Here is a 12,099-nt window from a genome sequence, read left to right as displayed (position 1 = left end):
GAGAAAACCAGGATGTTTTACACCGAATCCAATTGTTACATAGCTGAGTGGAACCTGTAATTATCAGTCATTCGATGAGCTTAGTAGTTTACTCACAGTTGTGCATAGAAAAATGTTTCCACACGATCACAGACTTCTTTGAAATGTCTACAAATATATTTGTAGTGACCAGCAGCTTTTTCACATGATGCAGTTTAACCTTTTTTTTGTAGGAAATGGAAGCAAGGAACTTGGGTAAAGCTTATGTTTAGAGTATATGAAGGCCCATGTGGGTTTGTGCTCAATGGAGGCAGATTAACAGTTCCTGTAGCAGAATCATTTATGCAATGTTCAACCCTGGGTTTCTTCAGATCAGATTCATTACCGTCCAGTTATAGCAGATGTGAAATCCAATGTAAGCAGTTTCTGTCAAGGTTCTGTCAGATCCATTCTTTGGTGTATATAAACCCCTACGTTTTAAATATGAAAAAAACAGTAAAAGGTAAATGCTTTTTATTTGCTGCTGTGGTGCCATCCATCCTACAACAAAATGGCTCTCAGGTATTTAATTCCTTCTGTGTCAGACAGTACTGTATTTGGTGTCTGTTTCAAGAGGGATTCAAGCTATGCCACTTGGTGACCACTTTCTCTGGGTGTTGGATTGTGTCAGTCCATTGATCTGCAGCCTCACTGCTGCTACTATCACTGCTAATCCATACCTGCAAATAAATCAAAATGTTTATTACAATAGCTTTCAAAATCTTACTCCATATTGAGAAATAACTGGTTGAGATTTTTGTTATACTATATTCTATATATACAGTATATATATATATATATATATATATATATATATATATATATATATATATATCTCCTCTTTTATATATATGTCCTCTTTTAATAAATAAACAATCTTGAGATTTTATAAGACCTGTGAGTGCGGATCTTATGTGATGGATTGTGATTCAAATTGTGATGATACTGCACCCAGGCAAGTTAATCTTAGTTTTCGAGAGTGCCGGCTCTTCGATGTACTATATATATATATATATATATATATATATATATATACATACATATCCCGGATTGACAGCACTCGCAGGAATTTGGGGCGTTTCGATTGGCCGAAAAATGCGTGAAACGGCGATAATCACTAATTACATAAACAAAGAATTATAAAATGCATTTACAATGCTGTAACAGAAATATGCAATACACAGTCACCATGGGTATCAGTCTTGAGATAATATTAATACATTATACATTGCTAAGGGGTAAAACTATAATTATTTTCCTCTTGCTCTGGTTCCCACCCCTTTTGAGATAACGTTTTCCAAGAATATCTAGAACAGAATAGTGTTCACACTAAATAATCTTTAGTTCACCCTAAATGTTCGAAGCTAGATAACAAATTGGCATTTTAACCTTATTGATCAGGTTGGATCTCCATGAACCATTGCTTTATGTCCCCCTATATTTTTGGAACCACCACCGTAGTATCTATAAATGGTCCTGCACTGCACTTTGGATTGATTTCTGGACACACTCTTCTATCTCCTACAATAGCCGTACTGTACAAAGTCTCTTTTCAAGAAGCCAAAAAAATGGTGAAGAGATTGGTAAGCAGCTGCCCTCTGTTTGAATTACTTTGCATTCTTCTTGAGATTGCTGCAAAATGCTTTGGGAGACATTTGCCTTAAACAACAATCAGTTGGATAAACTTTATATGACTGCCTGAACTAGTGGAAATGTTCCCTGGAGTGGACTACCATTGTTCTGTGGGTACAGAACAATGGTAGACCATGGTAGTAATATTTGGGCAGATTATTGTCTGTGACGTATTTGGTTCCCTTTGATTGCATTTGATCTAAACTTCCAGCATCTTAAAGTCCTATGCATAACTTAGCATTGCTGGGTTATTTAGTTGCATGTTGGTGACCTACAGTAGGTTTCCAGCAGTAAAACTTCCCATTGGATTCAAGTCAAGCTGTTACACCTGGGGCAGATTTATCAAAGTTCGAACTTCGAATTCAAAAAGACCAACCGAATGGTGGTCGAAGTTTTTTGAGTTCGAAGTGGGTCTATTTAGCGCTACTTTGATCTACTTTGATTCAAAGGTTTTTTTTACTTCGACCTTCGATCTCCCAAACTCCTCCAATTGCCTCCATACAGGTTCTAGGAGTTCCCCCATGGGCTAAAACAGTACTTCGGCAGCTTTTAGGATACACATTAATCCTGTGGCAAAGTCAGCAGAAAAGATGAAAGCTCTGCTTGCACCTGTGTCTATCTGGCTTGGGACTAAGGAAATATTAGGCTTTCTGTCCTGTGTTTATTAAATTTCCTGTGGTTGTGGAAAGAAATATGGATGCTTATGTGAAGTAACAGAAAGGTGAGTTCTTGTTTGTGTCTGGAAGTCTTGGGGGCACATTTACTTAGCTCGAGTGAAGGAATAGAATAAAAAATACTTTGAATTTTTTGGCTACTTTGACCATCGAATTGGCTACTTCAACTTCGAATCGAATGATTCGAACTAAAAATCGTTTGACTATTCGACCATTCGATAGTCGAAGTACTGTCTCTTTAAAAAAAACTTCGACCACCTACTTCGCCACCTAAAACCTACCGAGCATCAATGTTAGCCTATGGGGAAGGTCCCCATAGGCTTTCTAGCCAATTTGGGATCGAAGGAAAATCGTTCGATCGATGGAATTTGGGATCGAAGGAAAATTGTTCGATCGATGTCTCTTTAAAAAAAACTTCGACCACCTACTTCGCCACCTAAAACCTACCGAGCATCAATGTTAGCCTATGGGGAAAGTCCCCATAGGCTTTCTAGCCAATTTGGGATCGAAGGAAAATCGTTCGATCGATGGATTAAAATCCTTCGAATCGTTCGATCAAACGAATTGCGCTAAATCCTTCGACTTCGATATTCGAAGTCGAAGGATTTAACTTCGAGGGTCGAATATCGAAGGTTAATTAACCCTCGATATTCGACCAATAGTAAATGCGCCCCTTGATCTGAATGGTTAGTGGCAGGTCGGGAGATTGCATAGCACCATCATTCATCTTAACTGCTGATGTCCTTTACATAACAACAACACTGCAGCATAAGGGTAGTGGCGCACGTGGCTCAGCTCAGCGACAAATCTCCTCTTCTTTGGGCGACTAATCACCCCGAAATGCCTTCCCGCCAGCTAGAGTGTGAATCGCCGGTGGGATAGCACTTCAGATCGCTTCGGTTTTCCTCATGAGTCGCATGTGCCACCACCCTAAGGAGAGACCTAAGCAATTAAAAACTCGAAGGGTCGTTAATGATGGCTTTGAAGACTTCCGCAAATACTTTTTTTTTTACAACCTTTATTTGCCCTAAATTCCCATAACAGCAACCCACAGTATGTACTTAGCAAGTACAGTGGCACCGCTGAACGGGGTATTGAAAACATCTGCAGCTAGATGCCTCTGCAATATTGAAGTAAGGGCTCCACTCTAAATGCCTGGGAAACATGTACATAACCCTCTTTCTTTTTGGTTTCTATTGTAGCTCTTGTTAAATGCATTTTGATATGATTATATTAAAAAAACAAACTGCCATCATAGACTTTTTAATTTATTTATCCTGATATACATAGTTAGTTTTTTAGACATATTCAAAGTCACGTTAACAAAATTCTTATATTTCTCCCCTTGGAGAGATTAAGTTCTCAACCATTGTCTACAGAGCAAACCAACCTTTAAAGTTACATCAGTGATTTACCTTTACCGTTTATTTAAGGGATACAATGAGTGAATGAGTTACATTTAAAACGAGTGAAAAGCGTCTATTCTAGATGTAATTTATACAACTGACATTTCCGTCTCCCGCAAGTAATTCTTTGTAAAGTGATATTCTGCAATCGGTACCCTAGTTCACTGTGTGCTTCCAATGAAAGAAAGGCTTGTGTTATGTTGGAAAGCTGGGGAGTGAGATGTTAAAGAAAAACTATAGCTTGGATACTTGATGCTCCTAAGTGAAAGGTTATTTTGCAACATTTATAAATATTCTATTAAAAAATTGTCTCGCCCTTTTATATACAGTACTTGTAACCTTGATAATGTTGTTAAACAGCTGGGCGAGCACTGCTTTTTTGCCCACAATCTTTCCTGTCTGTGCAAGCCAATGTTAGATGCAAATCTTTGTGCTTCTCGCATGGGGCATTTAGCACTGCATGTTTTATAGGCTCAAGTGCTAAGTATAATAACCTGCTTGGAGTTGAACCAGGGACTTGGTGTTCCTCTGCTGTTTGCATTATCAATGCTCTATGTGAGCAGAAAGTTAAGACCCTGGTTCACTCCAATGGCTTTCCATATAATTGCAAGTAAGCATGGCTTGTTTCACCTGTTGCCAATCTGGCCACAGGTGATCTGTGTAAGCCATTAAGCTGCCTATACAACCCCCTACACTGCACTGACTCATTGCCCAACGTAGGTCCATCCTCAATAGTTTCTGGGTGTGATTCTTCTCTGATTATTTGGACCTTTGCCTGTTTTTGACCTTGCTGTATCGCGGCCTGAACCAACCCTTGCCTGTTTGACCACTCTTCTGGATCCTGACATTGTACCCTGTTACTTATTGATTTTGAGGTAAGAAGTCACTGGCACTCAAAGGGCAGGTGCAAGCAGGGACAGTCCCTTGCGTTTTATTAGCAGAAAATTCATTGCCCTTTGAGTGCCAGTGATTTCTTACCTACTTGCAGTTGGAGGGTGCCGATCCCTTCGTCACAGTGCACCGGGCAATCAACACGTAGGCCAGGGAGTGCAAGCTTCTATTTGACTTATTGGTTTTGACCCCTGCCTGTTTATCCTGGTATTGATTTGGCCTGTTTATCCTGACTACGCTCCTGGTTCCTGATTCTGTACTGCACTGTCTGACTGGTATTGATTCAGTCTGTTTATCGTGACTATACTCCTGGTTCCTGATCCTGTACTGCACTTTTTGGTTGGTACTGTCCTAGCCTGTTCCACGACTTGTTCCCTGTTCCTCCTGTATACGTTACCCCCTTGGTCCTCTCCAGGGCCGCCATCAGGGGGGGACAGGGGGGACAAGCGTACCGGGCCCGGGCATGAAGGGGGGCCCGGCAGCGCTGCATTTTTTTGAAGATCCGGGCCCCCCTTACGAGCGCCCGAGCCGTACGTCTTGCCTCTTCAGTGCCGAATGCGGAAGTGCCGAAAAGCCGAAGCCGATGCGACGAAAAGACCTGAAGTCACGGAAAAAGCCGAAGTCCCGAAGTCACGAAGCGCCGAAAAGACCCGAAGTCACGAAAACAGCCGAAGCCGAAGTCCTGAAGCAGCGCAAAGACCCGAAGTCACGAAAACAGCCGAAGCCGAAGTCCTGAAGCGGTGAAAAGACCCGAAGTCACGAAAGGAGGCGAAGTTGAAGTACTGAAGCCATGAGTTCAATTCTACTGAACACCAGTTTGTGTTTTTTTTTTTTTTAATCCCCTGGCCACCAATGTATTATTTTAATATTCTATAGGCCCCTGCCACCAATCTTTTTTTTAAAACTTTTGTTTTTGGGGCCCCAATTTTTTTTTTAACTCGTAAGGGGCCCCTTGCCACCATTGTTTTTTTTTGGGTTTTTTTTTAAAAAAAAATGAATTTTCTTTTTGGTGGCCCCAAATTTTTTTAACTTGTAAGGGGGCCCCTCCCTGCCACCAGTTTTTTTTTTTTTCAAAAAAAATAATTTTTTTTTTAAATTTTTTTTGGGGCCCCAATTTGTTTTTAACTTGTAAGGGGGCCCCTGCCACCATTTTTTTTTTTTCAAAAAAATTTTTTTTTCTCCAAATTTTTTTTTGGGGCCCCAATTTGTTTTTAACTTATAAGGGGGCCCCTGCCGCCAATGTTTTTTTTTCAAAAAAAAATTAATTTTTTTTCAAATTTTTTTTTGGGGCCCCAATTTGTTTTTAACTTAGAAGGGGGCCCCTGCCACCAATGTTTGTTTATTTTTTAGTTTTTTTTACATTTTTTTTTGTTGGGGCCCCAAGTTTTTTTAACAGGGGGCCCTGCGACCAATGTTTTTTTAAAAAAAAAAATTTTAATTTTTTTTTTTTTGGGGCCCCAATTTTTTTATAAGGGGGCCCTGACCATCAATAGCTTTTTACAACTTGTGTGGGGGGGGGGTTACTTTTTTAGCGCTGATGTCTGTGTGGTCTTTTAACTGCGATGTGGGCGGGATATGGGGCGGAGCTTGGTCGTCAGTGTGGGCGGGGCCCAGGGGGCCCCAAAAATTTTGTTGTACGGGGCCCCGTGATTTCTAATGGCGGCCCTGGTCCTCTCACTTTAAGACCTGGCAGCAACTAGCGGAGGGCTCCTCCCAAAATGAAAGGCAGAAGCGTGAGCTAAGACCGGGACCTTGGGGTTTGTTCTGAGATACCATGCGTGACACTAAAGGGCAGATTTATCAAGGGTCGAATTGAAAATTCGAATTAGAAATTTTAATTTTCAATTTTATTTACGTCAAAACTGTCAAATTCAATTAGGGAGTTATTTAGATTCGATTTGAGGTTTTTCAAAAAAGAATTCAATTTTCGAGATTCATCATACACTGGCTTTTTCATTCCTCAGTGAATTTGTCAGCCTCCTGCCAGTGACATAGTTTGCATGCAGTATTTACAACTTCTGCTAGACTGTTGGCAAATGTATCAATGCAGCTGCACAAAGGAATGCCTGCTTATTTTCCTGCACTGTAAAGAAAGAGTAAAGCACTGGTATAACTACCAGGGATGCAAGGAGAATGACTGCACATGGGTTCACTGAGGACACCAAACGTCATAATGATGGAATTAGACAGGTACAAGTGTGTGCATGGTGCATGTCCCAGGTGGGCAGGCAGGGTGGAAATGTTGCACCTGGGCCTAACGTCATGTAGTTAGGGTGCAAAATGCACTACGGTTAAGCTTGGCCAACTGCTTTTGTTTCAATGAGGCTAAAGAATGTCTTTCAGCATTGCAATAAACCATCTATTAGACATCCTCAAAGGGAGTTTAGTTTCAGTGGAGTACATGAACAGGATCTGCGGGACTTTGATTTCATAACTTTTAAAGGAGAAACTAAATTCTAAAAATCAATATGGCTTAAATTGCCATGTTTTATATACTGAACTTATTGCACCAGCCTAATGTTTCAGCTTGTCAATAGCAGCAATGATCCAGGACTTCAAACTTGTCACAGGGGGTCACCATCTTGGGAAGTGTCTGTGACAGTCACATGCTCTCAATGGGCTCTGAGCAGCTGTTGAGAAGCTAAGCTTAGGGCTCGTCACTAATTATCCAACAGAAAATGAGGTTAGTCTGTAATATAAGATGATGCTACAGGGTTGATTATTAAATTCTGATGCTAATTGCACTGGTTTCTGAGCTGCCATGTAGTAATTATCTGTATTTATTACTAATCAGTCTTATATTCTGACATTTCTATTCTATGTTTACTGTATATTGTATACTGTATAAGCTCAGTAAGTGACAGCAGCACAGAGCATGTGCAGTGAATCAGCAGAAAAGAAGATGGGGAGCTACTGGGGCATCTTTGGAGACACAGATCTTTACTGCTAAAGGGCTGTGGTTGCCTTGGGCTGGTACAGAAGCACAAAACATAAGGTACAACATTTCTAGCTGTTTCTTTAGTTGAGCTTTAGTTCTCCTTTAACAGATTCTTGGGGTTTTAGTGTACAACAGATAGAATGAGTTACAAGGGCCTTATTGCACTTTAGGAATTCTGTGCATGTACGTTGGCAATGACTCAATTAGCATACAGTTAATAACAGTGGAGACAATATCATGAGTACAGGTATGGGACCTATTATCCAGAATGCTTGGGACCTGATGCTTTCTGGATAACGGATCTTTCCATAATTTGGATCTTCATACCTTAAGTCTACTAGAAAATCATGTAAACAATAAATAAACCCAATAGGCTGGTGCTGCCTCCAATAAGGATTAATTATATCTTAGTTTGGATCAAGTACAAGGTACTGTTTTATTATTACAGAGAAAAAGGAAATCAGTTTTACAAATTTGGATTATTTGGTTAAAATAGAATCTATGGGAGACAGACTTTCTGTAATACGGAACTTGCTGAATAACGGGTTTCTGCATAACGGATCCCATACCTGTACTAGTAATTCTGCAAGATTCACTTTCATAGAAGTGCATTTAATATTTAAAAATATTTTTTTCTTTTAAGAGGAAGAAACTGTTAAGTAGAGGACAGATCCATTGTGTATCTGCCTTACCTGCCCGATGAAATGCTTCCGCCGCACTGAGCCCCTGCTGTAAAGTTTGATCAGAAAATTGATCCCCTCTTCTTTCAATGTTACAGGAAAAATCATGGTTTCTCCCCAGTTCACCTGACCATTGGTAACTTTCAGTGAACGGGTCTTTTTCTTGTTTAATAGTCCCTCTGTGCTGAACATTTCCACTTTCACAAAAAAATCTAAGGAAATGACAAATATCTTATGAAGACCCATTCTCTGCATGTACCACAAGCTTATATAATCCCTGTGAACCTAGGCCCTAGGGTTTGCTAATGTAAATACATATACATTATTCACAAATGAAAAATGGATACCCTTATTTATATGTAAATAACCTTTAACGTAGCTGTTGGCTGAGGTCTGACAACATACTATCACAGGGTAGAAAAATTGATTTAGAGAGAGAAACCCTGCCAATAGCTATAAATATTTAATTACCAAGTTACAAAGACGAGGTCTTTTTCAACAAAAAAATGCAAAAAAAGTGCTGTGCAAATTTGAATTATGTGCTAATACGGCTAATATTCTAATCACATACATATACAGTATTATATCAAAAGTAATAAATGGCCAGTTCCATTTCCCAAGCCCAGATCATTTACAGCACCTACAGCAACTGATATAAAAAAGTGTTATTGGGAACTTTAAAAGCCTGCCTTAATCATAGCTTTTTGTGCCAGCAATTAAAGATTTGCAGGATAATAGCAGAGACATCAGCAGTCTCTATGTCATTAAATAGTTTGTGATCCAGTCATGGGCTTTTCCAGACCTTACTACTCTTTATGCAAAACAGTTGAGAGAAGTAAATGACTTGACAAACCAGGTCTAGATTATCTAACTGAAGCCATGAAGTTAGCTGACTTCTATGTAACAGTTTGTAAATGCAATGCACAGGCGGAGAAAAGTGCAACTTTCCTGCTTTTGAAAAGAAAGGGCTATAATCACTTTACCCCTAAAACCTAGAATAACTGTTTCTTTAATAAGCTGTAACAGATATGGAACCTGTTACTCTGAATGCTTGGGACCTGGGGTTTTCCAGGATAAGAGGTCTTTCTATAATTTGGATCTTCATACCTTAAGTCTACTTAAAAATCATTTAAACATTAATTAACCCCATTAGGATTGTTTTTCCTCCAATTAGGATTCATTATATAAAGTATAAGGGATCAAGTACAAGGTACTGTTTTAATACTACAGAGGAAAAAGGGAGTCTATGGAAGATGGCCTTATCGTATTTCAGATACCATATCTGAATTTATATAGTGCACATGTTTTGTACAAATGCTGTCTGACCCTGTATCAATTAATGGCATATGTGTGGATCCAAAGGCTCACATGTGGATCAGGCATTAAATGCCCTGGGCAACAAAGCTGTAATCATGTCATAGCCCTAGAAGGTTCCAGCTTCTTAGTGTGAAGACATATGTTGAGTGTCATGTATCTCATATGTAGAGCTATTACTAAAATTGGGTATTTGTATGGTTAGAAACCAAAATATTTGTTGGGCTCAATAAGACATAAAGCTTTGCTCTAGAAATGTGTAGGAACAGAAATCAATATGGACATTGTACAAGGTTTCAGTGTTTACATGTAGATGTGTGACAATTATTAGATTACACTAACAGCCAATTTCTGTACAGTAATGCACAAAGCAGAAGGCCCTTTTGCTACAGAATGAGTTAATCCAACTTGGAGTGTGTTTGAATCAGAGAATCAGATATATATGCCAGGTACAATGGGAACAGAGCAGTGAAAGAACAGAGAAAGTCAGAACATACTTATGGAAAGTGGTGTAGAGGAGTTTGGCAGGTTCTGAGCTTTGAGAATTTGTAATTGAATCCTGCTGTTTATTGCTTGAAAGCAGGTCCCAACCTGGAGTTCAGCCTGATAGACCTGCACAAAGCAACAGATAGGATATATCAGGGTAAACATGCAAACAAAAGGGTCTTTCATAGCAAATGATACACTTTCACTGCTGTCCTGCTGCTCATCCGGTATTGAATCCTGCAGGAATAATAACACCAGTTTATAGTAAAAGCCTACTCCTGTCTCTCTCTTCGTTTATTTCTTTAGGACAATTATTTAACACTCCAAAGTACAACATGCTTGGACACATTGATGTATAAATACAAAGTGAAAATTGGAGAAAGTATCCCCATAACCAGAAAAGTCTAGGCCCCCAGCAAAATGCTTTCAGCACCCAGCCTCTAAAATCGTTATATAATATAGGTTTTAGTGTCCGTCTAATTCCTTTTAGGGTGGGAGATTAGTCAGAGACAAATCTCCTCTTCTTCGGGTGACTAATTTCCCCGAAAAGCCTTCCCGCAGGCTAGAATGTAAATCTACGGCAGATGGCAGTATTCGTGGGAACCCCCCAAAAATGTGTAAAATGCAAGAAAACTTAAAATGAATGAATCAAGGTTTGATTGTAATTTTATTATAGCTCTGCTCACCTGGAGATATGTGCTATTCTTAACCAAGTATGTTGTCTGTTTACTGAGATCACATTGCACAATCATGACAATGTAAGGGACTGGTAAATTAGTCTCCCAGTAATATTTAGCAGGCAGTCCCCTAGTGTTATAGATGCCTGAGTCCTAAAATACAGTTAGGAGGGGGACCTGTTTCCTTATCCTGATTAAAGCTATGCCCCAGTTCAGCCAGTGCCCAGTAGATGACACTGTGCTAAAGTATAAAGTCCTGGGCAGCCATGTGCTCAGGGTCCATTTTGTGCTAGCTCTGGTCTGAGCAGGCAGGCAGAGCTCCAGTGGAACATAGACAGGTCAGGTCTAGTAAGGATGGGTTACTAACCTTAAGAGGTCACTCTAGGAGTGACAGATAGATAGGCTATTTAGCTGAGCAGCTTGAGGCTCCTCAGAGGATTGTGAGTGGGATTATGATCCAGGGTACCAATTGCCCAAAAGTAGGGACTACAGGGCAAATTTACTAAAAGGCGAAGTGGCTAAATTTTCGCCACTAACGTAATTACGCTAGCGAAGGAGATAGACTCTAGTGCAACTTCGCACTCTAACGCCAGGTGTATTTTTGATGGCGAAAGAGCATTACTATGCAAATTCACTAAGTTTTTGTTTTTACTGAACGTTACCTCTATCGCCAGACTTGCCTTTGCCGCCTCAGACCAGGCGAAGTGCAATAAAGCAGATAGGACTTGGTCCCAAAAAATGCTGGCGTCTTTTTCTTTTTACAGGGTGTTAGGCTGAAAAAAATCGTACATTTTTTTGGGTACCCTCCTTCCCCCTTACATTTTCTTACATATGGCAAATAAACTCTACAGTGGGCTCATGTGTATTGCAATATAACAACTCTATTTTCTTTTATTAAGGTTCCCTGGACTTGTGTAGTGTAATGTATTCGCTGCAACATATTCGTCCATTGAAATTTAACTTCCTGCCGTGTCCAAATTATCTAATGCTAGTGCAACTTTGATATGCCTGCCGTAGTAACGCTACTTCGCAAGTGTTCATTGCCGGTGCTGAAACTTCGTAATTTAGCAAATTAGCGTTGTCTGTGCGAAGTTGCGCCTGGCAAAGTGTGGCGAAGGTGGCGAAGCCGTCGCTGGCAAATTTTCCCCCGTTAGTGAATTTCTCCCTAAGGGGCAGATTTATCAAGGGTCGAAGTGAATTCAAGGGAACTTTTCGAAGTAAAAAAATTCGAAATTCGAAGTAATTTTTTGGATACTTCGACCATTGAATAGGATACCACGACTTTGAATTTACTTCGAATTCGATTCGAAGTAAAATAGTTTGAATATTCGACCATTCGATAATCTAAGTACTGTCTCTTTAAAAAAACTTCAACTTCAATAC

The 12,099-nt window shown here is 39.8% G+C and overlaps 1 protein-coding gene across 1 annotated transcript in view; it reads right to left on the bottom strand.

Annotated features, from left to right (window-relative positions):
• Positions 1 to 477: 477 nt before the first annotated feature.
• Positions 478 to 12,099, bottom strand: part of tc2n.S (tandem C2 domains, nuclear S homeolog) — a 35,349-nt gene continuing 23,727 nt past the window's right edge. The window contains 3 exon segments of the mRNA NM_001095408.1: positions 478 to 698; positions 8,252 to 8,451; positions 10,051 to 10,165. Of these exon segments, the coding sequence (NP_001088877.1) occupies positions 588 to 698; positions 8,252 to 8,451; positions 10,051 to 10,165 (426 nt within the window). The 3' untranslated portion in view covers positions 478 to 587.

The sequence above is a fragment of the Xenopus laevis genome, chromosome 8S (assembly GCF_017654675.1).
Source record: "Xenopus laevis strain J_2021 chromosome 8S, Xenopus_laevis_v10.1, whole genome shotgun sequence".
NCBI classification, from domain to species: domain Eukaryota; kingdom Metazoa; phylum Chordata; class Amphibia; order Anura; family Pipidae; genus Xenopus; species Xenopus laevis.
Note: the sequence above shows the minus strand (reverse complement) of the source record. Positions and strands in the feature narration are given on the sequence as shown.